General features: G+C 46.9%; 1 protein-coding gene across 1 annotated transcript; it reads left to right on the top strand.

Annotated features, from left to right (window-relative positions):
* The first annotated feature begins 212 nt into the window (after positions 1–212).
* On the top strand, positions 213–27462 carry TKTL1 (transketolase like 1). Its single transcript, XM_032619044.1, is given in 17 exon segments — positions 213–319; positions 4999–5116; positions 5721–5740; positions 5742–5821; positions 8251–8273; positions 8696–8793; positions 10438–10574; positions 10577–10628; positions 10709–10836; positions 12036–12229; positions 15322–15483; positions 19466–19622; positions 21080–21210; positions 22914–22997; positions 25126–25225; positions 25355–25474; positions 26733–27462. Coding segments are annotated over 17 exon segments (1884 nt in total). The 3' UTR covers positions 26906–27462.

A 27462-nucleotide genomic window follows, 5' to 3' on the forward strand; every position in this document is an offset into this window, starting at 1 on the left:
TGTTCAAAACCCATGGAGTTGGAGGGCGCGCGTAGGGAGCGGCACGCGTGCGGCCAGCTGAGGAGGCTCCGCGCCATTCGCTCCTCAGACGCGGAGGCAGCGGCGCGCGGAGAGAGCGGCGCGCATGCGGCTAGCTGCGGATGCTTTGCGCCGTTTGCTCCTCAGACGCGGGCGAGATCTCAGCTATGGCTGAACAGGAGGCGGGCGGAACGATGGCGGAAGAAGCCAAGATGGGCGAGGACATCTTGCAGGTGCTGCAAGACATGGCCAATCGCCTGCGCCTCCACGCCATCAGGACCCTCTGTGCCTCAGGCTTTCGGTAAGGCGCCGTGGTCGAAGCTCCGGTCGTTGAGCGGCCGGCCCTGCGGCGACGACCGGGGAGACAGTTGAACGGAGCCGTCGGGGGCGGGGTGGGCTTCGTTATTTAGTGGCCCCATTTCAGGCCCTCAGGGCTTCGCAGCCACCCGCAGACTCGTGGCCGCCGCTGGCCACGTACTCAGGTAGCCGCCCCTCACTGGCCCGCGGCCGGCCGACAGTGGCGGCCCAGGGCCTCCGGCCTCTCCTGCTAGCGGAGAGAAGCCGGGATGCGGGCCGGCTGGCGGAGCGCCTGCGTCCGACCGGCTAGAGTGGGAGCGGGAGCGGCCCGGCGTTTTCCGTGTAAGTGGTTGTCCTTGACGCCAGGGTCCCGACCCAGGACGTGGAGTTCCAGGATATAAAGCCTAAAAGAAAGTAATAGGCGAGTAGGAATCGGAGCCAAAGGGGACTGTTGGTTCTGCTGGTATTTTGTCGAGGATGTTTGCGTCAGTATTCGTGAGATGTTAGCCGTTAGCTTTCCCCGAAGGTATTTGTCTGCCTTTAGTATGGAGGCAGTTCTGGCCCCAGCGTGAGTTTCAGTGTGTTCCCTTCAGTTTTTTGGGGAAAGTTGGAGGAGGATTGAGGATTCACCAGTGAGGCCATCAGGTTCAAAGTTTTTTTTTTTGTCACGGAGCTTTTCGACTACTGATTCAATCTCCTTATTGTAGGTTTATTCAGATTTTCTATTTCTAAAAATTTCTTCTAGGTTAACTGATTTATTGGCGTACAATTGTTCACAGTCCTTTATAGTCCCTTTTATGTCTGTAGAATCGGTGGTTATATCCTTACTTTCATTCCTGAAATGTAATTAGTAATTTCAAATCGGATTTAGTAAATTCAGTAATTTTCTGTTTTTTCCTTACTTTAGCTAAAGGCTTTTGTTTTTGTTTTGGCCGCGTTGGGTCTTCGTTGCCGCGCGTGCGGGCTTTGTGGCGAGCGGGGGCGGGGGGGGGGGCTATTCTTCGTTGTGGTGCACAGGGCTCTCGTTGCGGAGCACGGGCTCTAGGCGCACGGGCCTCAGTACTTGTGGTTCACGGGCTCTAGAGCGCAGGCTCAGTAGTTGTGGCGCATGGGCTTAGCTGCTCCGCAGCATGTGGGATCTTCCCAGACCAGGGCTCGAACCTATGTCCTCTGCATTAGCAGGCGGATTCTTAACCACTGCGCCACCAAGGAAGACCAAGGCTTATTAATTTTGTTAATCTTTTCAAAGAACCAGCTTTTGTTTTGGTTCATTTTCTACATTGCTTTCCTAGTCTTTTATTTCTGCAATAATATTTATTACGTTTTCCATTCTGGTAGCTTTGGGTTTAGTTCTGCTTTTCCTAGTTACTAAGTTGTGAAGTTAGGTTTTCTTCTTTGAGATCGTTCTTTTTTTTAAGTTTTATTTACTTATTCATTTATTTATTTTGACCGCGCTGTGCAGATTGCGGGATCTTAGGTCCCCGACCAAGGATCGAACCTGTGTCCACGGCAGTGAAAGCGCCGAGTCCAACCCACTGGACCACCAGGGAATTCCCAGAGATCGTTCTTTTTTAATGCAAACATTTACAGCTATAAACTTATCTCTTGTTACTGCTTTTGCCACACCCCATAAATTTTGGTGTCTTATGTTTTCTTCTTCATTTGTCTCAATACTTTCCAACTCTCTTGAAGTTTCTTTGACCCATTGTTCGTTTAAGTGCGTTGTGGGGGAAGGTTGTTCTCTTTTTTAATCGAAGTGTAGTTGACTCTTACATTAGTGTCGCGTGTACAATATAGTGATTTAATGCTTTTATGTATTATACCCCATTTAAAGTTATTATAAGAGTGTGTTGTTTAATTCCCACAAATGTGTGAATTTTACCATTTTCTTTCTATTATTGACTTCTAACTTCACCCTGTCCTGGTCAGATAAAATAGTTTGTGTGATATCTTTTTTAAGTTTTGTTCTCCAGCCTGTGCTATAACTTTAAAAAGGCAATGTCAATGAGTTTAAGACCTGCATGGTTTTGGATTTTTTTTTTTTACATTTTCATTTTGCTCCCTTCACCTTCAAAATTAATAACAGTTTGCATTTTCTCAAGAGATCTGTAACAGCTTTTAAATCCAAATTATCCACTTGGGATATTTGCAAAGGCAAGAGGTTTAACTCTCTATTTTCTGTATTGTGAAACTTGAAAGGGGAGATTATTAATACACATGAGCTGGGCTTAAAATGTTACTCTTCTGACTTTTGGGGCGTGGCAGGGCTCTAGGGAGTTGGTTTGTCCTCTGCCCTGCCACCTCCTCCCCTTATTAATTAATGGCAGACTGCCTGGACTCCCATGCAGGCTGCTTTCTAAGAGCAGCAGTTTCTTCATTCTATAAGGGCCTCAAGTTACACCACAATGAGAAACTTCTCAGTCTGACCATTCACTTCCTAAAAGAAATTCATTTTAGGAAGTAGAATGCGTTTTCTTTGTTGGATTTTTTAAAATTTTCTTTCCCAGTTTTATTGCGATGTAATTGAGCACACAGCACTATCTAAGGTATACAGCGTAATGATTTGACTTACATATATTGTAAAATGATAAATACAGTAAGTTTATTTATTACCCATCATCTCATAGATACCAAAAATTGGAAAAATGTTTTTTCCATGTAATGAGAATTCTTAGGATCTACCGTTAACAACTTTCAAATATATCATACAGAAGTGTTAATTATAGTCATTTTGTTATATATTACATCCCAAGTATTTATTTATTTTTAAAATTTATTTACTTACTTGTGGAGTTTTGTGGGTTTGTCTGTTTGTTTTGGCTGTGCTGGGTCTTCGTTGCTGCACGCTGGCTTTCTCTAGTTGTGGTGAGCGGGGGCTTTATTGCAGTGTGCAGGCTTCTCATTGTTGTGGCTTCTCTTGTTGCAGAGCACTGGCTCTAGAGCACAGGCTCAGTAGTTGTGGCTCATGGGCTTAGTTGTTCAGCGGCATGTGGAATCTTCCCGGACCAGGGCTCGAATCCGTGTCCCCTGCATTGGCAGGCGGATTCTTAACCACTGCGCCACCAGGGAAGCCCTGTATTTAATTATTTTATATCTGGAAGTTTGTAACTTTCGGCACCTTCATCCAGTTCCTCCTCCCCTCAACCCCCACCTTTGGTAACCACAAATCTGGTGATCTCTTTTTCTATGAGTTTGGGTTTGGGGTTTTTTTTAGATTCCACAGTGTAATAATACAGTATTTCTTTTTCTGTGAGTTACTTCATCTAGCATAATGTTCTCAAGGCCCATCCATGTTGTCATAAATGGCAGAATTTCCTTTTTGTGCCTGAATTATGTTCCATTATATATCTGTACCACATCTCCTTTGTCCATTCATCTATCAGACACTTCAGTTGTTTCGATAGCTTGGCTATTGTAAATAGTGCTGCTGTGAACGTAGGGGTGCAGATATCTCTTCCACATAGTGTTTTCATTTTCTTCAGATATACTCCCAGTAGTGGAATTGCTGGATCATATGGTGGTTTGTTTGTTTGTTTGTTTTAAGATCCTCCATATTGTTTTCCATAGTGGCTCCTCTAATTTACATTCCCACCAACAGTGCACAAGGGTTCTCTTTTCTCCACATCTTTGCCAGATTTGTTAACTCATCTTTTTGATGACAGCCGTTCTGATAGGTGTGAGGGGATATCTCATTGTGGTTTTGACTTGCAATTTCCCTGATGATCAGTGATGTTGAGCACCTTTTCATGTGCCTGTTGTATGTGTTCTTTGGGAAAATGCCTATTCAGATCCTTTGACCATTTTTAAGAGGACTTTTTGTTGTTTTGTTACGGAATTGTGTGAGTTCTTTATATATTTTCCATATAAACACATTATCAGATATGTGATTTGCAAATACTTTCTCCTATTCAGTAGGTTGCTTTTACATTTTGTTGATGGTTTCCTTTGCCATGAAGAGTTTTGTTCAGTCCCACTTGGTTTTTGTTTGTTTGTTGTTTTTGTTGCTTTTGCTTTTGCTTTTAGTGTCTGATTCAAAGCATCCTCGTGAAGACTCAGGTCAAGTAGCGTAGTGCCTATGTTTTTCTTCTAGGAGTTTTATGGTTTTTGGTCTTACCTTTAAGTTTTAATCCATTTCAAGCTAATTTCTGTGAGTGGTATAAGATAGGTGTCCAGTTTCATTTTTTTACATGTGAATATCCAATTTTTCCTGTATCAGTTGTTGAAGAGACTGTTTTTTCTGCATTGAGTATTCTTGGCTCCCTCATCAAAAATTAGTTAACCACATACGTGTGGGTTTATTTCTGCTTTGTGAAATTTCTGATTAAGGATATCACAGATGAATTCATACAAGTGAAATGACACTCAAATGCTTACAGAGTCACCAGGCGAACTTCCCCAAGTATGCCGGTGCTCCACTGATAGAAGGGGGCTGGTCTGTGAGGTCTTGCTCCCTACGGGGAGAGGAGTTGTGAGGTTCCAGGGCCTCAAAGCATCCTTGAAAGCTGTGAACTTGGTGGGCAGTGGCCCAGCATTCCTTTCCCTTGGCTGGATTCTTTCAGGCTGGGAGAAATGACTGCTGCTTCCAGTTTGAGGAGACCATGTGCTGAAAGGCCTCCTCATGCACTGTGTGTGTCCCTGGTGAGTCACTTGCCTGTGAGAAACGACCTGTGCCATGTCTTTCAGCCACCCCACATTGTGCAGCAGTGCATCTGAGATCATGTCCGTGCTGTTGTTCTACATCATGAGGTATAAACTCACGGACCCGGAGAACCCGAACAATGACAGATTCGTCCTCTCCAAAGTAAGCTGGCATAGGAACCCATGCTCAGACACTTGGTTCCTGAACTCATTTTAAAAGCCACCATGTGGCAACAAGACCTGAAATGGCCTCTGTTTATCCTTTTGGTGCTTCTCTCTTTGCCTCATGTCTTCATCTGTTCAGGCTGGTATAATAAAACACCAGAGACTGGGTGGCTTCTGAACAATAGAAATTTATTTCTCACAGTTCTGGAGGTTAGAAGTCTAAGATCAAGGCGCCAGCATGGTCATGTTCTGGTGAGGGCCCTGTTCCTGGTGGCAGACTTCTCACTATATCCTCGTGTGATGTAAGGAGAAATGGTCTCTCTTTTATAAGGGCCTTAACCCCACTCTTCAGGGTTCTGCCCTCATGACCTAATCACTAACCAAAGACCGCTACCTCCTAATACTATCACCTTGGGCATTAGGTTTTCAACATAATGGATTCTGGGGAGGGTGCACAAACATTCAGACCGTGGCACCTCATAAAGATCTAAAAGGTGTTCTAGTGAGGGCTGCGTGGTGGGAAGGAAGACTTGTGGCAGCTGGCAGTCCTTCTTTTCCTTTGATGGTGCCTCACTTTACCCCACTAAAGCCCCCCTTGTCAGGGTCGTGCTGCTCCAATCCTCTGCCACCTGGGTAGAGGAGGGCCACATGCGTGAATCCAACTTGTTGAGCTCGAGGAGCGCTGAGCTTGATTTGAAGGGATGTCCCTCCTGTCCATCAGCTTTCTCTTCCATTTCTCTGCATATCTGACCTGATACCAATAAGGAGTTTCTCATTAGGCTATAGTACGAGATACCTCATGACATTGGGGGACAGGAAAGAAAAGAAATATTAAAAGCAAGGTCGGTCTAGAAGAACAAGCAGCTCTTTTGATGCTGTCTGAAAGTTTGCTGTGTTCTGACCAAAGCATTTAAAGCTCAACTGGTAGAGCGACATGTGCAAATAGAAACCCCAGATCTGGGCAGCGGGAAGTAAAGACAGAGGCAGAGTATAGGCAGAATACCTGGAGCCGTAGTTGTGATCCTTGTCTTGGTGTCTAAAACATAATCTCAAATGAGGTTTGGTAAAGGATAAATAAAACGTGTGTGTAGAGGAAGAGAGATGAAGCAAACGAAGTCCATTAGTAACAGTCGACGAATTTAGGTAAAGAGTATATGGAACTTCATTGTACTATTTGTACAACTTTTCTGTAAGCTTGAATTTCCTTCATCATAAAAACTGAATAACTACAGGTGTACAGACAAAGTATGGGTGTTTAGAGCTTTACTTTAAAAAAAAGGGAAAGATGTGGGAATTCCCTGGTGGCCTCTCACTGCTGTGGCCTCTCCCGTTGTGGAGCACAGGCTCTGGACGCGCAGGCTCAGCGGCCATGGCTCACGGGCCCAGCCACTCCGCGGCATGTGGGATCTTCCCGGACCGGGGCACGAACCCGTATCCCCTGCATCGGCAGGCGGACTCCCAACCACTCCGCCACCAGGGAAGCCCATAAATTTAGTTTTTTAAAAAAAGAAAACACTCAGGAGCATAGTCCATCTTGGCTCTGGTTGGGAATGGAGTAAATGGATTTGCTAGAGGCCGAGAAGCCAGGGTCTCCATAATCTGTGCTCCCGGGGCAGGAGTGTCTATGTAGACAGCTGCGTGAGGAGGCCGCTGGCTAAAGCCTGGCCATGGCACTGACTGAGGTGCTCATGATCTCTCCGTCCACCACCCAGGCCTTAGTTTTTGTTTTATCAGCTCTTTTGTTTTCTTTAGCCAAGGAGGCCTGGGAAGTAACCAAAAAGCCTTCTTGTAAATTTGTTCTTGAAGCATACTTTGTGTCAGAACAAAGATGAGAAGTACCACCTGGAAGAGAAAGGTTTCTTTCCTGGGTGCCTTCAGCAGCTTGTGTGCATCTTTATTATTGGCCCCTCAGTTGTGAGTGTCCCCCCCACAGCGAAATGATTCTTGGGAAAGGAAAGGGAACCCATGTTGGTGTGCTTCCACCATACCAGACATCATGTTGATGCCCCATCAATCTTCTCAATTAATCCTACAGCCTCTTGCTTCCTGAACGGGGCTTTCCTCACCATCATACCCAGAGAGCAAAGCCTTATGGAAGTGGGCTTACTTGTCCCCCGCGTTAAAGCTGGGGGGAAGTGGAGTTGGTCTGAGTGTAGAGCACAGGCTCCCTCCAAGGGCACATAAGGCACCTGGGAGCCAGAGCTTGTCACAGGAGTAAAATAGGAGCTGTAGGGAGAAAGACTAAGCTAGCGACGTTGTCAAGAGAGACTTCAGTGGGACAGTTCTTGGGGCTAGAGATGCAAAACAGGAATCTGTGAGGGCACAAAGCACGTAGAGAAAGTTAAGGAAGGTCAGGAGCCCCAGGAAGAGCAGAACAGTAGGGTGGAGCAAAACAGGAGAGGGATCTGAGACGAACAGGTACCATCCACTCATCGTGGTAGTGAGAACACAAACCAGTCTCTGAATGGAGCTGACATCTGAATGGAGGAAGGGGGCAGACAAGAAACAAACCCAGAAATAGCATGTCAGATGGGGCTGAGTATCCTAGATCCAAGGGAAGTGGAGGGCAGGTACTAGGTGAAAGAGATGGTCCAGGAAAGCCTTGGTGTTGACATTTGAGCAGAGACTTGGAGGGTGTGAGGGAGTAAGCTGTGCCCTTACTTAGGCACAAGCACTGAGCACTCGGCAGAGAGGGAGCCACACCTGCTAAAGCCCTGAGGCAGGCGTGTGCGTGGCGTGTTCAAAGGACAGCCAGGAGGCCAGGCACCCGGAGCAGCGGGAGGTGACGGGGGTCTGGAGTGAACAGGCCACTGCAAGAGCTTGAGCTCTACTTGACGTTAGATGACAAGACCTTGGACAGTTCTCCGCGAGCAATTGAGGGGCGGACTTCGGTTTTATCGTGCTCCGCCTGGTGGCTGTGATGAGAACGACTGTGGAGGGAAGCAGGGAGGCCACTGCTCTGACGGAGGCAAGAGATGTTTGTGGCCAGGCCAAGATGGTGGCAGCGGAAGTGTTGAATAAGTTTGATATCTCTTCAGAAGCTTGGGAGTGAGTGAGGCCTTAGTGCAGCAGACCTTTGGCATTGGCACCACCTTGTGGCCCTCATAGGGCCACATTCTCTCCATGGGACAGTGATAGCCTGTGCGTACAAGCAGGTCAGTGGGGATAAATGGAGCAGTGGTAGAAAGTGATTTATTTCTAGCATAACCTCCTACATCACCACTTCTCAAATCTCAGTTGACTTGAGTTTTACAAACCAGGGAAATTGAAATCTTCTTCAGTGTTTCTAGTTTCTATTTAAGAGTCCATATTCTCCAAAAACATTGAATATCTGGTCTGTATACAACTAGATAAAAGGTCTTGTGGAAATGGCAAGACTTGTGCTTATGTTTTTTTCTGCTTTGCTCTTGGGCTCTGTTTAGGCCGCTGTGTGCAGAAGCTTCCCACTTCTATGTTGTCAGAGCTCCAGTTGCCCTCACCAGCTGGATTACCTGTGACTCTGTTGTCTTTGTGACGTTGATCTGACACTTTGGGGTGCATGAGGGTGTGTAGATTCATTTGGTCCCTTCTCTTACAGAGACTGTCGTTTGTTAATGTGGCAACTGGATGGCTGGGGCAAGGACTGGGGATCACGTGTGGGATGGCATATACTGGCAGGTACTTTGACAAGGCCAGGTAAGGCGCTTACCCAGAAACCATTTAACTGTTCCCACCCCCCGACCCCCTCCCCCAGCACTTTGGCTTTATTTATCACTTATTAGTTTGGAAAGACAGTGATTGTGTTAAAAGTTCAGGTTACCAAGTACTCAAGGAGTAAAAAGAAATCATATTTCATGATGCTGTTCTAGCATCTCCTTTTGGGTCCTAAGTGCTGCCTGCAGTATAGAAATCAGTTCATTAGGGACTTCCCTGGTGGTCCAGTGGGTAAGATGCCGCACTCCCAGTGCAGGGGGCCCAGGTTCGATCCCTGTTCAGAGAACTAGATCCCACATGCATGCCGCAAGTAAGAATCCCGCATGCTGCAACTATGAGCCCACATGCCACAACTGTAGGATCCCACATGCTGCAACTAAGACCCAGCACAGCCAAAATAAATATTTTAAAAAAGAAAGAAAACAGTTTATTAGGATTCAAGTCTAAGTTTTTTTTAAACATTTATTTATTGCTTGTTTGTTTATTTAGCTAGCTGCGCTGGGTCTTAGTTGCGGCATGCGAGATCTTTAGTTGCAGTATGCAAGGTCTTAGCTGCAGCATTGTGGGATCTAGTTCCCTAACCAGGGATCGAACCCGAGCCCCCTGCATTGGGAGCATGGAGTCTTAGCCATTGGAGCACCAGGGAAGTCCTAGGATTCAAGTTTTTACTAAGAGATACATCTTCCTGTTTCCCATATCTCAGTGAGGTTCACTATAGAGTGAACAGATGGTGTATTTGCCTTTCCATTGGGGACCCCTACATGTTAATCAAAGGTCTCCTTTTCTGGAATGGTCCACCTTCCTGAAGACAGGCAGATCCATGCCTTTCTTGCAGGGGTGTGTGCCCAGGTGCTGCTGATGTAGGAGCAGCAGGATGGGGGATCCTGGGGGGCTCAGGGTTGGCCATGATGGTGTGCATGTTCTACTCCCATGGTTCACCCAGCGTGCCTGAGTCTGCAGCCCCTCAGTCCCAGGTTCCAGCCCAGATGGCCCCTCTGGAGGCACTTTGCTGTACTTCCTCCACAGTTGACCTTTTGCATCTCTCACTGTTGCCTCTGTTAGTCCCTATTCTGTGGTTAATCACTATTTTTATACTTCATTTATAGCATTTTTGGGGGGTCTGGGTTGTGTTTTAGTGGTTTAAATATTTCATGTTTCTGCTGCGGAGGAGTTTAATATTTATAACAGAACAAACGCTCCTGAGGTCGGATGTTTTGATTGTTATTATTTCATATAAATTTGTAAGATCAGAAATAGAAGGTAGCAGTGCTTAACATGGAGCTTATCAAGAAACCATATATGTAAACGTTTGGGCATTTAAGGGAGCTGCCTTCTCCCCATCCTCTCTTATTCGTTGGGCCCAGAGGAGTGGCAGAAGAATGTAGAAATTACTTTTACAGCTAGAATGAGAAGACTAGCCAAAGGTGCAGCCCATGTCGTGAGGCCCAAGCTTTGAAAGCTGCATTTCCTCAGCTGTGGAATCTGGGCAGCATTGACAAGGAAAACTGTCTTAGGTCTGAAGCAGCTGCTCCAGTCTCCTCCTTTGTTTCTCTCCATGAAATCTATTTGCTCGAGCCGCCCAGAGGAGCCCCAGGCAGGGTCCTAACGTCTCTTGGCTTGCCCCAGCTACCGGGTGTTTTGCCTCATTGGAGATGGCGAGTCCTCGGAAGGCTCCGTCTGGGAGGCCATGGCCTTTGCTTCCCACTACAGTCTGGACAATCTCGTGGCCATCTTTGACGTGAATCACCGTGCCACAGCAGCACCCAGCCCCTCGAGCACCGCGTAGACCTCTTTCAGAAGCGCTGTGAAGCCTTTGGGTAACTGTCCTGTTTTGTGGCACCTTCGTTCCGCCCCATCCCCGCTTCGCCTTCTAACCTGGCCCATTCTCGGTTGACAGATGGAGTACTTTCGTGGTGGATGGCCGCGATGTGGAGGCACTGTGCCATGTGTTCCAGCAGGCGGCTCAAGTGAAGAGCAAGCCCACTGCTGTAGTTGCCAAGACCTTCAGGGGCCACGGCATGCCACGTAAGGAAGTGTTGCTTTCCTGCTTGTGGTTATCAAAGCCCTGCCTAGCGTATGAGGTGGAGAGAGGCTGACTTCATGCACGGTGATTATGCCTGTGACGTGCGCCCAGTGCTTTTGCTCTTTTTCATGCTTGTAGATAGCAGATCTGGTTAGGGCAAGGGGGAGGAAGCCCAGACCCCCAGCAAGCGAGCGCGAGGGAGTGGCTGAGAGGATAGTCTGTCAGTTAGAGGACCAGCAGGGAGCCATCTCCACGGGAGTGCAGAGCCAGAGGGGGGCTGAGCGTGAGCAAATACGTAAACATGAGTGTACGTGCCTGCGAGCGCCCTAGCCTGTTCCCATGCTACCTGGGAAGACACACAGGCCACTAGTAAAGCAGCGCCTCTGGGAAAGGTAACTGTGGAACTGAGGGTCGGGGAAGGGAGGGGGTTTTGAAAGTCTTCTTGCAGATTTCCAAGTGGACATCTGAAGTTGTTCATCTCAAGTATAAATAGTTGCAGTAGGTGTGATTCCTGGTGTGTTTCTAGTGTTGACATTTTAGAATAAAACTCTTCTATGATTCCTTCTCAAAATACAGTCTTATTCTGGCACCCCCGTTCAGTAAATGATGACTGGACCAGTTTGCTCCTGGAAGAAACGTGGGTATCGTCCTTGCCTCCACCTCCCCCTTACGTGCCCCCTACACACATACCCAGTCTGTCATCGATTCTGATTGATTCTGCTCCTGATGTACGTCTCAAGTCTGTTTGCTCCTCTCCATCTCTCTTGCCCAGGCCCAGTCATCTCTCCCTAACTGCAGTCTCCCCAAGCCAGCCCCCACATGACTGCTGTGGTGACCCTTCTACAACGTGGATCTGATCAGTCACCATCCCCCTTCGAAACCCGTCAGTGGTTTCCCATCTTGTTTGAGTATAAGAACTCAAACTCCTTATACCCATAGGATCCTCCATGGTCTGCTCTGCCTGTCCAGCCTCATCTCCTTCTCTCCCCTCCATTCACCAGCACATGGGCCAGTGGCCCCCTCAGGAGCCTCTCGGCCTTTGTCAAGGCTGTCTCCTGTGACTGTAGTACTATTTCAGGCCCCCTGTGCCAGGTTTTTACTCTGTGGCTGACATCTTCTCCATCTGGATGTCTTTCAGATGACCGAACAGGAGCTCATTAGATACTTAGGAAATGAATGCGTTTTATCCATTGGGTTACAGATGTTGAGGATGCAGAACACTGGCATGAAAGGCCAATGCCAAAAGAAAGAGTGGAAGCAATTATCAAGCTAATTGAGAGCCAGATACAGACCAAGAAGAAGCTTAACCCAAAACCCCCTGTTGAAGACTCGCCTCAAATCAACATCACAGATATAGAAATGACCTCTCCACCTGCTTACAATGTTGGTGACATGGTAGGCAAACTGCTTTTTTCTCTGCTTTTCCTAATACAGAGGACTCTGTTTACTCTGATCTCCAGGAATGAATAAATTGTTAGGTGATGTGATATTTAACTAAAGATTATAAGCAACAAATATGGATTTACCTTCTCCTTTACTGTTTCTGATATTTATTCTTTGATTTCAAACTTAACTCAGGTCTGAATTTTCTTACCAGTCAGTCGCTGCTTATTTGTGTCCATTGCTATGCAACTTTTGCTTGCTTCTGTGTCTTCTCAAAGGGTGGGGGCCTGGCTGGATTGATCTGTTGGGCTTATTCCCTGGATTACACAAGGAAACACGTCAATTCATCAAAGACCAGTTCTTCAAAAAGGAAACAAATTAGGCACGAAACCCTGAACATACAGCCTTTCTGCTTTTTGTTACCACTTTTGTATTCAAAGTATGCAGGGTCTTCACAACCTAAGGAAATAAGGTGGCGAGCCTGGGAGGAAGGAAATATTTATTTATTTGGGGACATTTTGAGTGTTACTTACGTTTTCTTAGCCTGGTAATATGGGTGTAAAATAAATGACTATTTGAGAAATTAGAAAACAAATTTAAAAGCAGAAGAATGCTGTTAATAAGGGAAAAGTACATATAAACAGAGGCTACTTTGGTAGTATGTGTTAACACTTTAGCTGTTCATACCTTTCAAACTAGCAGTGCAACTCACAGGAATTTATCCTACAGAAACACCTGTGCAAGTGTGCAGACTAGAATGAATGTCAATTGCAGCATTGATTATGATGAGGTGTTTATGTCTGTAAGGTAGGTGGGATTATGGAAGCTTTTCATTTTTTGGAAGCTTTTCATATTTTACTAATAGGAAAAATTAAGGAAACAGGCCAGTTCGTAAAAAGTTAATGAATTAAAGAACAAGAAGTCACATTAATACACAAATCAAGGAGTTGGCTCTTTGAATTACTTATACAGTAGACAAACTATTATCTAGCCTACTTAAAGAGATGAAAATCATAAATGAATAAAATTAGTCACTAGAGGAGACAACCACAGATGCAGAAAACAGAATTTTGAGAAAACTATGCTAATTGGTATGAAAACCTGTAAAAAAAAATGGACCTCTTTTAGGAATACATAAAATACCAAAATTGACTAAAAAGACACAAAACACTTAAGTAGATCAACAGCCATAGAAAAATTTGAGAAAACTGTCCAAGAGTTATATACCTCCAAAGCGCCAGGCTCACTAAGTTGCAAGAGTGACTTAATTTTAACCTTCAAGGAATAGGTGAATTCCTAGGCTATTTCAAACCTTCTTGAATATGGAAAAAGACATTTATGAAGCCAAAATGTTACAATGCTATCCCAAAGGAAAAAACTACAGGCCAACCTCACTTATGAATATTGATGTAAAAATTCTAAATAAAATGTTCGCCGGTCTCAACTCAGTACCTTAAAGAAGTATATGAATCAGTGAAGTTCAAATTAGTAATGCATATCATTCACCAGTATTAGGAGGGGGGAAATTATGATCATTAACAATAAAAGACTCAGTCCTGACAATGAAAAGGCAAGCCTTTTTGCAGGTGGTAGAGTTGTATGCCTGGAAAGCCCAAGAGAATCGACAGAAAGTGGTTAGAAATAAGAGGAGTCCAGAAAGAGAGCTTGTAGCAAAACTAATATACAAAGACTGATTCTTATATTAATAAAATGGAGAGGTTATCCCTTTTACAGTGGCAGTAAAAACTAAAATAACTAAAAATAAACTTAAGTATATAAGGTCTATGTTAAGCTACTTATAAAACTATAGCCCTAAAAGAAGCTCACATGCCTTGTACGCATGAGATGCTCACCAAGTATTTGTGAGTAGACCATTGCCAAAAGGATGCTACACGAACCTGTCATTTCCCTTACCTCTGGGGAGAGGAACTGGGAGAGTGGGAGGAAGATGGCCTTTTCACTCGATATTCTTTCATAACTTGACTTTTGTACTCATCTACATGAATTGCCTGTTTTAAAAAATATTTTTAAGAGTGTTTAGATGAGTGAACAAAGACAAATAAATGAGGAGGCAAACCTTGTTTTTTAAATAACAGCTTTATTGAGATAGTAAAGATATATAAAGCTATAGATTTCTATATAATCCACCCATTTGAAATGTACAATTCAGTGGTTTTTAGCATACTGACAGAGTTGTGCAACCATCACCACACTCAGTCTTACAACATTTCCGTCATCCGGAAGAGAAACCCTGTACCCATTAGCAGTTACTCTCCATTCCCACCCAGCCCCTAGTAACTGCTAATCTACTTTCTGTGTCTGTGGATTTGCCTATTCCAGACATTTCATGTAAATGGGATCATATAATCTGCGAAGTTTTGAGTCTGGCTTATTTTACTTAGCACTGTGTTCTCGAGGTTCATCCACGTGGTGGCGGTACTCCGTTTTATGGGTATATCATATGTTTTATTTATCCATTCATCTGTTGCTGGACATTTGGGTTGTTTCTACCTTTTGGCTATTGTGAATAATGCTGCAGTGAACATTTGTGTACGACCTTTCCTGTAGATGTGTTTTTCTCTTGGGTATATACCTAGGAGTAGAATTGCTGGGTCGTAGTAATTCTGTTTAACTCTTTGAGGAAATGCCAAACCTTGTTTTTTTTAATAGAAAAACTCAATATTGTAAGGATGTCAGTTCTCCCCTAAATTAATCCATAGGTTGAGTCCAATCTCAAACAATATCCTAATGGAATTGTTTATTATTTGTATTATGTTTCTAAAGTTCTACATTTTAATATTTACAGTGAGTATCATCAGTTTTATAGTTAAACACTCACAGAGGCATTTGCATTTGGGGAAATTTAAATTTTTAAATCAATTATAGGAATGGGACAGAAGAATAAATTTATTTGGGGGAAATTGATACCCAGTGAGCCAAGTATGGACTTAAGATTGGCTAGCAGTCCTTTTTTATTACCCTAAAGGAGATCATTGGTGAATCGTAAATTTTCTTTCTTCATTAAGGTAGATGACAATTTATAATTCTACCAATTCACCTTCCTTCTAAACCCATTCTAAGAAACTCTGCTGTTTAACTTCCAGATAGCTACTCGGAAAGCATGTGGTCTGGCCCTGGCTAAACTGGGCCGTGCAAATGACAGAGTCGTTGTGCTGGACGGTGACAGCAAGAACTCCACCTTCTCTGACATATTCAAGAAGGAACACCCTGAGCACTTCATTGAGTGTTCTTCTGAGCAAAACATGGTATGTATGCTGGGAACATCCATCTGGAGCCTTCTCATCGACAAACAGTGGCCCACCAGACATAGGAGGCCTGCGCTGTGTTACAGTTTTTCTTTCCACTTATAAAAGCAAAGGAAATGGAGGAAAAAAGTGTCGGGAGAAACAAGTACAGAGCAGCCAGGCAGAGTCTGAGGGGTGACTTCCAGGACTGCAGGGAGGGGCTCCAGCCATCTGCCCTCAGGTCTCCAGGCCTAAAGCATGCACAGCTCCCTGGTAGCTCTAGGTGACCCCACTCTTCCTGCCCTGCCCATCCCACAACCAGGCAATCCTACAACATCTCAGAGGCCAATAGAGTGAAAGCTACAAGGGACTGTGGTTTTTCTCTCCACGTTGTTGCATGGGGCCTAATATATCCTAGATATTCAAATGTTGCCCTAATTGCAGCCTCAAGAATGTCAGTAGTGCTGTGGCCTTAGGTAGAGCTGTTCTGCTTATCTGTGCTTCAGTCTCTTCCCAGGATGACGTTAATGCAGGAGTCTCTTATGCATGCACATATCCGCACACACTCCCCTCAAGAGAGAGAAAGGAGTTTGTGCAAGTAAACGCCTTGACTTGTAAAGCTCTGTGCCAGTGCAGAGGCCAGCGCACATGTACCTTCACATCGTAGAGGCCAAAAACAGCACTGGCCAGAAATCTGTGGGCCAGCAGGCCTTACGTGACCACCAGAGATATTGTATTTGGAACAAGTAGTATTTACAAATATTTTAAATTAGTTGCAAGCTTTTTTTTTGCCTGTACCATGTGGCATGTGGGGTCTTAGTTCCCCGACCAGGGATCAAACCCGCGCCCCCTGCGTTGGAAACACGGAGTCTTAACCACTGGACCGCCGGGGAAGTCCCAGCTGCCAGCTTTTAAAAGTCAGGAAATTTTATATGGAATCCAAATTTCTGGATTCTCTTGAAGATTGGGAAGATCTGGCAACATTGGAACGACATTCCTTCCTGCCTGCCACCAGTTAGCTGGAGCCAAGCAGGGGCCCCATTTAGATGGGGGTCCACAGCCAGCTCACCATGTCCCTGCATCCTGCTGGCCCGCTCATTTGTTCACGGTGCTTCCCTGGCCCTGTCAGTGTTGGAATTTAAGCCCCCCCCCGTTCAGTAAAGTAGGTCATTGCAATTGTAAGAATATGTACATTTTTCTGTGGGTCTCATTAAGCTAAGCTGTTTCCATTTTGAATGGAAAAAAATACAATTCATAATTTTCTGAATTGAGCCACCTATCAAAAAGCTTGCTTCCTAACTCATTGATTCTTTCAATCAGCAACTGAAAAAAATGAATAAAGAAGCAGCCAGCAAGTGGGTAGTATCCAGTGCTACCGGGTGAAACTGGTGACTACAGTGATAGCATGACTAGGGCCAGTCAGGAGCAAGGTCTCAGAGGACGTGACATTTAAGCTGGGACTTAAGTGACAAGGAGTCAGTCATGCATAGATCTTGGGGGGACGGTATTCCCAGCAGAGGGCCCAGATAGCTCTGTGGCATGCCCAAATCTGAGCTGTTTAGGGAGCAGAAAGAAAGGCCGGTGTGGAGAATAGCTTGTTGGGGGAAGTTGGGGAGGTGACAGGAGATGGCGACTTGGACCAGGACAGTAGCTGTGGGGTTGAAGAGAAGCAGACTCATCCAGAATCAGCTTTGACAGGAGAGTCGGCAGGATGCCATGGGGTAGGTGTCAGGGCAGGAACCAAGGCTGGCACTAGGGCATAGGCCAGAGCACTTGGGAACAGAGCAGTGTCGCTTCCTGAGATGGACAAGACTGGGGGAGGAATGGGTTTTGGGAACACAGCTCTCTTTGGGCCCTGGGGTGGGGGGGTCAGGGTACCTGTTAGAATGGGGATGGGGGTGCCAGGTAGGTTAGAGGATAGATCATTTATCTCCAAATGTGTTTGCTTTCCAAACTGCTGAATGTGTTCTTCTAAACTAGATATTTTTCTGCCTAGCTTTAAGTTAACATCTAAATTTTTCATCACAGATTTAAGTAGATGCAAAGGATATAATTTCCCGTATATTGAAATTTGTGACACTTTAATACTCAAATCATCCAATTACATGAAGGCTCTCTTTGTCAGAAATTAAATCCGTTTTTCTACTTGAATTCTTATTTCCGTTCTGCTTCCCCAAATATATTTATGCAGGAAAGCCTTTTATTGACAGCTCTTTTCTGCAATAAAAATATGCATATACACTGATAGTTTTTAAAATTTTTCCTATGTCCATAGGCCTTGGAGCACTACAATTTTTTTTCTTCTGGATTGAGCTACAGTTATAATTATTAGCTTGTGTAGCATTGGTTAAGTACACTTAAAGCTAGAATGAGGCAAGTTTCAGAACAAAATCTATTCGTATTTTAATGATGTAAGTGCAAAGAAATGTTGTTTACATAAATAAGGTGATGGGAAGGGAAAGAGTTTTGTTGTGGCAACATCATTGAATTCATTTGAATTCCTTCCCAGTTATAAGCCAAACACGACACAGTGATCTTTCATGTAAAGCTGTCGGTGCAAAATTATTTGTAAAGGGTTGACAGTTGCATTAGGTTCTCTTTCAGTTTTGTTAAAAGAATTGGAAAACCCCTGACTTAAAAAAGAATTTGTTATCCAACCTTTTGAGTTCTGTAGTTTCTCAAGGCTGCTATGATTATTTCGAATTGTCCTTTCTGTTTTGGTCCGGAGCTCTTACACTCCAGGATGTTGCCCGACTGAAGGACCCGATGTGGGTGAGAGAGCGCCTTTTGGCAGTCAGTGACTGGGAGGCGATTATCAGGGAGACAGCGGGAAGTAGGCCCTGGGCCCTTTTGCTGGCAGACAGACGTGGGAGTCAAGGATCTTGATGTTGAGACCAGCCACAGCCATGTTTCCCTTGGACGGTCTTTGTTTACCCCCAAGATGTTCATCTTCTAGTTTGAAACCTGCCAGGGTATGTGAGCCTGGCGTTCCAGGGGAGGTGAAGAATAGAGAGAGAGGGGTGGTTAGCATCAAGCACATCAGAGTGACACAATGAGACCATATGCTGGTTCCCCGTGGAGGGCACAGATGAGGAGGAGTGTGGCCCGAGCCCCAGGACTCAGTCTAGGTGCCCCGCCCAGCAGAACCAGCCTGGGCAGGAGAAGCAGTGTTCAGTGAGACGGGTGGTCTGTAGTGCTGGAGGCTCCCGAGAGGTCAGATATGATGCAGACAGGGTCAGGTGACCTCTGCATTTGGCAGCTTCTGGGTCCCTCACAGGGAATGGCAGCCTAGATGAAGGGAAACGGGCAGAAAGTGGGAAATGAGGAAGGGTGCGAAGTTTCCTGTGAAGGAGAACATAGACGAAGGGCAGCACCTGGAGCGGGAGGACAAGGTGAAAGTGAGGGGGGAAGATGGAAGATACTAGCACACACTTCAGTGATCAGAGAGGGAGAAACTGAGGAAACATGGGAGGGGAGGGAATAATTGCACGGTCAGAGGTGCCCTTGAGAAAGCAGGAGAAGGATGAGGTTCAGCAGGGTGGGCAAGTGGGGGCCTCAAGTAGGTACTGGTCTGTCCCTCTCCTAATGACACGGTGGGGACGTGGGGATGGGATAGGAGAGCCTCCGTTGTTCACCTCTCTGCCCCCGGAAGTGCCCCGGGGAAGCATGCGAAGGGGCAGGGAGAGAGGGGACAGAAGGTAGGGGAAGAGAATAGGAAGGAGACCCACGGGGACTGCAGGGCGGCCTTGAGTGTCCCGAGCTTCCACATCTTGGATTTGAAGGAGCAGGGTTAGCACTGCAGTTCCTCTCTTTTCTGGCAGCATTCAGGGGACACCGTGGATTTGCCAGGTTTGGGTTTTTCCCAGGTAGGTGCCTGGGGGAGGGGTGGCAAGGTGAGAGGGTGCAGAGTAGAGATTTCCCTGAGATCCCCACACTCTGTGCTGGGGAACGGAAGGGGCAGTGGGGTCCGGGAGTGTTCTGATTCACCTTCTTTGTGTTGCAGGTGAGCGTGGCGCTGGGATGCGCCACCCGTGGTCGGATGGTTACTTTTCTTTGCACCTTCGCTGCCTTTTTGGCCCGAGCATTTGATCAGATCCGGATGGGAGCCATCTCTCGAACCAGCATCAACCTTATTGGGTCCCACTGCGGGGCATCCATAGGTATGAGTCCTCAATGCCGTCATCTTAATCGCCTTCCTTCTTTACAGAGAAAGATTAGCCTGTAAGAGATTGAACTGCCGGCGTACTTAAGGTTCCATAATGTTCGGTTATCCATAACCTCCTTTTTGAAAAAAGCCATGTCATGTTCTAGAAGTTCCAGACACTCTGGGTAACTTTTGAGCTGATCTCTTGGTATTACTGAAAAGTGCCCATTTTTTCTGTCACCAAGAAATAATTATCTGTCCTGAGTGCCTCTTCTTTGTCAAACCACATACTAGGTAGGGATTGGGTCACCCTGGCATCACCGAATTGTCTACTGCTCTCTGGTGGCCTTAGTCTAAGTGGGGACGAGTAGCATGGGCACAGCAAAGCAAGGAGCACAGCCCGCCAGGACTCTGCTGGCCCGAGCAGCCTGCTTGGACAGAATGGGAAACCTCGAGGCACCTGACACGTGGGCATTAACCGTGGATGGGCCACATGGAAACTGTGGGAAACACGGGAGCCAGGAGGAGGACCGAGGTGTGTGTTAGCAGTGGATAGAAAATCGGGCGAATCTGTGAGAACCTGAAGAAAGATTTCAACATTGCTGACAGGAGGAGTCTCAGACTGCAAGAACAGCAAAACCCCAGTCCCCAGGGGTTTCTTGCCTGGGAAACATCCGGGAGTCGTGTCCGTGGATGACAGAAATGGGGAGTCTAGAAAGATGGGGCACCTGACATTCCTGTGGCAGGGCAGGTCAAGGTAGATGTGACAGCTTACACTTGCTGCCAAATGCTGGAGGGAAGAGCTGGAAGTACATGTTTGGGTGTCGTCTTGGGGACTTCCTGGGAGAGCAGGACTGGCTAAGAAGTCTCTGGATGGGCCAGATGCAGGGGAAGAGAGCAAGGAGAGAGGAGGTCTGGGCTCTCTGCCTGGGGCTGGGTGAGGAGTAAGTTTTCAACTCAGCTAAGTGGAGAAGTGGCTCTAGGTCCAGCCCAGAGGAGCTGGGGTTCTGAGGAGAGACAGCAGTCCCAGGCCAGGCAGTGTACACGGTGACAGTTCCCATCCTAGCTGGAAGAGCTAGGCCACCCTGGTGTACATTGGGCTTTCTCTTTCCACAGAGTTTCTTTCCCCCACACACGAAGGCCCCCTGAGTTCCAGCAGCACCCCGAGGGCACCCCAAAGGTTATGTTCTGTAATGCTCGGCTACTTTGAAGGCCACGAGAAATGAATGAGACCATTTGAGTCTGAAAACTTTAGTCTCTTGATGGAGAAGAAGGTAGAAGAGCAGAGAAGAAATGACAGAGTCTGAGGGGGCCCTCCTAGGGAGAAGAGAACAGGGCCAGAGGCCTGGCGCTCAGGGAGGAGTGTTGGGTCACTTAGGGCAGCAGCACAGCGAGGCTTGGGGCCAAGAAGAGGCCTATGCCACGTTGCTAGCAGGCTCATCTTTTTGTTGGGCTATGGCTTTGCTTTCTCAGGTGAAGACAGCCCCTCCCAGATGGCCCTGGAGGATCTGGCCATGTTCCGAACGGTTCCGAACTGCACTATTTTCTGTCCAAGCGATGCCATCTCAACGGAGCATGCTGTGTTCCTGGCGGCCAATACCAAGGTATTTTTAAGGGGACACTGGCGCAGACAGAAGATGTTTCTGGGCTCTGATGCTAGTTTGGTACTGATGGTTTGATTTTTTTTCCCATCTTTTTCTCAGCGTAAAGAAGATAGATATTCGTTATAGGAAATTTGGTTGTAGGATTCCTTTTAAAAGTAGAACCATTGCCCCAAAAAAGGGTGATGAACCACGAAGGACATGAATACATTCGCATTGTAAAAAACGGTGCAGAAGAATTTCGAACCCCTGATGACCTGTATCGGGTGGGACTTGGGTCAAGAAGGAGGGAGTGCTCTGGGGCTCTGAGACAGGGAGCCCTTGGCAGGGCCACGGAAGTGGGCTCCAGCGACAAGCCATCATGTGCTGGCCTTAGACACAGCCCGTGCAGCTGCCACCTCGTGATATCAGAAAACTGGACAGTTGCCAGTGGGAGGCCACCGTAGACAAACCCTGGGGTTCCCAGCCCTATCCCACCCTCAGAAACAGCTTAGATGGGTACAAGTCTGGCTTCTGCCCTGCCTGCCCCTCCTGAAGTCTCACCCAAGGGCATCAGATGGACACAACCTAACTCCTGTCCAGAACCCAGCTGCAGCAGAGGCTACGGGACAGAATCTTTATCTTTCTAACCACTCTAGCTAGCGGTCGCCAGACTCACCTCACCCTGCAGCCCTGCACACACCCATGCCCCTGCACAGGCAACCCTGGGCACGGTTGGGGTGGGTTGTGCAAGTTCCGTTCCAAGCATTTCCAACGTGTTAGAGACATGAGTTTCTTTGACTTTTTTCCTTTAAACCTAAGTGGCCTCACACATAGTTCTGGATTTTTCTATTTGCTATATCATAGACATTGCTTTATGTCCTTGCATGTACAGTACAATCTTGTGTGCTGCCGGAGCTCGTCTGTGGGAAGTTCAAGAGACAAAGCTGTGGTGACGGAAATCAGAACAGAGGTTGCTTCTTGGGTGGGGAGAGTGACGGGAGAGGGGCATGAGGGAACTTTCTGGGCAGGTGCAAATGCTATCCAGACTCAGGAGGTGGTTACACGGTGTATAACTTACCAGAATTCAGGGCATGCTCCACTTAAGTCAATTGTACCTCATAAAAATACACCGAATACAACTAGTTCATAGCATGTAAATGAGCGAAAGGAATCAGTGTTCCTAAATTCATATATTGGTTTATCATGTATGATTTAAGTATGCATGTAAATTAACAAATACTCTAGACATTTGAGTATTCATTTACATTCCTGTTTACATGTTCAAGGTGATAAAAAACGTATTTACATCTTTTTGTTGGAGAAATAGTCATTTTAGATTCTGGTGTCTAAGGTACTTCTGAGGATGGCATTAGAAGCTGTTGGGACAAAAGTTGTTTCCCATGTGTTGTAGGCTTTCTGTTCAAGGTGAGTCAGTGCTCCTGCCCCACGTTTATGTTCTGTGGAGACACAACACATCGATTTGTATTTGAGAAAGCTTTCCTGCATGGGTGAGCTAGCACAGTGTGGAGGGCTCGCCACAGGGCACCCAGCAGGGCCCTTCGTAGTAACCTGACCCCGTGACAGCTGGCCCTCACTCCAAAAGGCACATTTTGTTTTTAGTACAAAGAATTGTTAGGTCCTCCTCCACTTCTTTTTGAGGTTTATTAGTTGGAAATTTAGTTTGATTTTCTAAACTGTGGCTCTGGTGTTCGTTTACACCGTAGGGGATGTGCTACATTCGGATCAGTCGGCCAGAAACTGCAGTTATTTACACCCCAGATGAAATCTTTGAGATTGGACGGGCCAAGGTAAGGCCTTAAGTTCTCCAGTGTCTTCCAGTATCGGTTCATGTGGAGAGCACTGTTGTTGAAGCCAGCGCTAGAGACATCCACAGTTAACGCTTCATTCTTTCTGAAAGGAGTCTCTTTGTTGAGCCCTTAAAGATAAGCTGGTAACAACTTGTTGCTTTGCTGTACCTTATCACAGCCTCAAGCTAAACAAAATAATAGAACCCATTTCAGATGAATAGTATATCTGTTAGGTTCTGGTTTTGCAGGTCCAAGGCCAGGAATATAACAAACAAATATGAACCATCTTGCCTCTGGCCATTGTGTGACCCTGAGGTTGTTTTTTCACACGGATTGTGGCCTCGCCCCCAGGCCTGCTGATAAAGGCTGGCATCGCAAGGTGCCTCCTATCTCCTGTATCCTTGAGAAAGCCCTAGAAGCACAGATTGTTAGCAACCAGCCATGTTTTGTAGTTGAGGGCCAGAGAAGGTGTTCAGGAAGACCAGGATTCAAGCCCCCACGGCAACCTGGCGTCTGTGTGCCTGCCTGTCGGAGCTGTGCGTGCAGAAAACCAGCAGCGTCTGTGGAGAAAATAAGTGATTGCCCACCACCTAGAGAGCAGTGCTTACAGACATTGGGCACGTTTTCTTCCTGGCTTTTTCTATATACACGTATATATACGTGTATATCTTAGTTGAGATCATACTGCATAGGAAAGTTTTCTGTCCTGTCTTTATCTTATAAGCCTTTTAGAACATCATTAATACTCTCCTTAAGTATGTGAAAGACTGATAGCCACTCTTGAAGAGTAATAGGTGACTTCCAGCTTGATTGCTAAGGGCTAGGCTGCTCCAGAATTCACAGCGCTGGATGGCTTTCGTGCCACAGTAGACCGGGTGTACCCAGAGCAGTCAGTAGTCCCCCATAGCTCCATTCTGCTGAATGGAAAAGCTGTACTATTCACTTCAGTGTGAACTACACGTTCACACGATTGTTCCCTGACTCCCATGTTTAACTCAAAGCCATATGTTTGCCTCCAGGGGCGGTGGGGAGTGTGTCTTGGTGATAGTCATATGGTTTTCAAAGCTTTCTCATATCTCTCTTCTTTCTTTTCCCCCCCTGATGTTTGTCCTGTCCTGACAAAATGAAGTAACTTCCTGATGTGAGTTAATACGTGTGTGATAATATGCATGCCGTGGATAATTCAAGGGCTGGGTTTGCAAAGGGGGACGTAGGTGTGTGTATGTATATGTGTATATGTATGTATCTATACATGTATATATATGTGTGTGTGTGTGTGTGTGTGTGTGTGTAAAAACGCTAGAACATTCTCGAAGAATGGGGATGGGTGGTTTGAAGCCCTGAATATCTGTAGTCAGCAGTGGTTCTTAAGCTACGGCAAAAGCTGTACAGAGGAATGCAATGCAGACTTCCAGATGCCTTTGGTTGGGTGACTTTGGAGGAAACAAAACGATGAAAAAAAGAGCAGAGAACCCTGTCTGCTTACAGAATAGCGAGTGGTTGGGAGCATGGGCTCTGAAGGCAGATGGGCCTGGCTGCTGGTCTCAGCCCTGCCCTGGGCGAGTTCCTCCTGCTCTGAGATTTGCTTTCCACAGCCACAGAAGGGGTCCACTGATGCACAGGCTTCACAGGGCACCTCAAAAATGCCTCCAAATGGTCCCCGTTAGCGTGTTCATGATCGGAGTCCGTTCTGTGTGAGTGCCCCAGCAAGATGTTCAAGCAGTCCAGAGGTGGTGCCTCTTCAGACCCCTTGGTGGGTGTGAGTCCATGCTCCGGAGCAGATGGGCTGTACAACTCGCTTCTGGCCTTCAGCCTTTCACATCCCAGTTGGAAATCCACCTGCTTTGCTAAAGGGTCATTTTGCATACCTATTGTAAAAGAACCTAGTAATTTGGCATCTTGGATCCTGAGGAAAAGTAGGTGAATTTGTTAAACAAACAGGAAGTGGGGCTTATTGAAAAGAATGTGTCCTTGTTGGTCAGTGTGCTGACTCGGCCTTTTTTATAGTGAGCTATTAAGGAGTGAAATCGGTGGGCTCAGGAGAGCACTGTAGCAGAGGGCCCTCCGCTTTGAGACACACTCTGTGTGTAGTAAGCACAGCATTTTTGCTTTGTGGGTGCAACACCAGGTCGTCCGCAACAATGTCAACGACAGGCTCACGGTTGTTGGAGCTGGAGTGACTTTGCATGAAGCCTTAGCAGCCGCCGATGATCTTTCTAAGCAAGAAGGTCAGTTGGTCGTTGCTGAGTGCTGAAGTTCAAGCTGGGAGTGGTAGGACTCGGGCTGCCTGCGTGCCCCAATCTGTCTTTTATTCTGAGTCCGCTTCATACACCAAGCTGGTTATCTCTGTTCTCCAGATATTTCTATCCGCGTCATCGACCTGTTTACTGTTAAACCCCTGGATGCAGCCACCATCAACTCCAACGCAAAAGCCACAGGTGGCCAGATTATCACAGTGGAGGATCACTCTTCAGAAGGTGTGTGCAGGCCTTGGGGACCACTTTGAAAGTCTGTTTTCCCTGACCGGAGGTGTGCCGTGATCGTGGGCAGCACCTCCAGCCAACCACTCACCCAGCAGCCTGTATTGCCCGCTCTTTGCGACGGTCTGGGTATGGGATCTCTTGCCCGCCTACACTGGCTGGCAAGGGTGGGGCCCTGCCCATCCTCGTTTGCGTGTGCTGAGCACAGTGTGCGGTGCCTGGTCCCCGGGCAGCTGGTTCAGTGGCAGTGCAGAGGATGTCTAACTTGGCATTGTGAGGGGAGGCGTCATAAGAAGCTTCACGGTTGCTCTTGAGTATTGAGTGATTAATAGTTTGCCCCCCACAAAAAAATGGCAATGGTGCCTTGCAAGCAGAGAACACAGCAAACGCAGGAAAAGTGTGGCCAGGGAGAGGGGGCTGGGCAGTGTTTGGCTAGGGAAGGTCAGGTGGGGCAGAGGAGGGAGTGGGGAGCTTCATGTGTTTGCGTGTCAGGGGCCCCAAGAACACCCCCGTGACTTGCAGGAAAGCACTCCAGTGCCCTCCCGGCTGAGGTTGATGACAGGGACAGGGCACGCGCCAGCACCCCCAAGGACAGAAGACGCGGGTCGGGGGTGGAGAACCCCACACCTTCGGCTTCCCCTCTCCCTCCCATGAGGGGCCAGCCGAGCACTCTCCCTTCTCCGGCAGTGACAGATGCCTCCCTGGAGACCCAGGGAGCCCACTCGAGACTCAGCGCCCCGGGTTTCATTGAGGGCTGGTCGCTGCCCGGCACGTGCCAAACTTCCCGATTCCCAGAGGAAAGCAGGTGCGCCTCCTAAACGACCCTGTGGTGCCAGAGTCCAGGCACAGGGACCACCCTTATCAGTAGGGAAAGTGTCTTGTTGATGCAGGGCACTCGCACCAGCCCACTGCCCGGGCACCACCCCGGGGCCAGCCTTGCAAGCCGGCCCTTCCGAAGCCGGCATCCAGTTCGTAGGTTCCTGACAGCTTTGAGAATCTGAGTTCCACAGACGCCTGCATCCATGGAGCCCCAGTGGAAAGAGCCCCTGCCACAAGTGAGGCTGGGAGCAATTTGGAGACTTGCACTTTTGAACGAGAATGCTTCTGGTCAGTCAGGGAATGGTTGTTTATGAATCAACGGCCAGTGAAAGATATTCTTCCCTGGGAACCACAAATTCAAAGGCCTCTGTGTGATGGGGTTTTAAGGCTGACTAGCTGTTTCCAGAGCAGAGCCTAATGTCCCTTGCTTCTCCAGGTGGCATCGGGGAGGCTGTTTGTGCAGCAGTATCCATGGTGCCTGATATCCTGGTCCATCAGCTGGCAGTGCCAGGAGCGCCTCGGAGCGAAAAGCCGAATGAGCCGCTCAGTATGTTTGGAATCAGTGCCAGACAAATCACAGTGGCTGTGAAGTGTATTTTAATGAATTAAAATAGCTGTTGGCTTTGGTCAGGTAAAGACTGGCCTCTTTACCTTTCATTTATGCTTATTGCCAACCCATTACTTAAATCTATATGGTTGCGCTTTATTCTTTTTAAAAGCAAAGCCAGTTAACTACTTTCCTGTTAAGCCATAACTACGTATACAAGAGTAACTTTCACCTTTGAATCATAAATATGGGTTATAAGATAAGGTTTTAAGTGACAGAATAGCTAACAAAACAACCACCTAATAAATTTTCTGATGAGACTACAGATAACTGGGCTGGGGACCAACATAAGGTAACAGTTTCTTGAATGTGTGTCATGAGTAAAGAAAATGCAAATTGAGTTGTAGCCCGCAGTTGCCCAGGTTTGAGCACTGTACACCACGCCGTGCACTGCTGTCCCAGTTCAGTTCGCCGGCTGCCATCCTACCTGTGGCCTCCCAGGTACTGTGTGGCTGCAGTTGCCCTAGAATTTCCTCTGGGGTTTGCCTTCATCTCCCCTGTTCCGTGAGGAGGCTGTGGGGCAGCAGGGAAAGCTCCTAGTATGTCCTGTGCTGCTTGC

Source organism: Phocoena sinus, chromosome X, assembly GCF_008692025.1.
Source record: "Phocoena sinus isolate mPhoSin1 chromosome X, mPhoSin1.pri, whole genome shotgun sequence".
NCBI lineage: Eukaryota > Metazoa > Chordata > Mammalia > Artiodactyla > Phocoenidae > Phocoena > Phocoena sinus.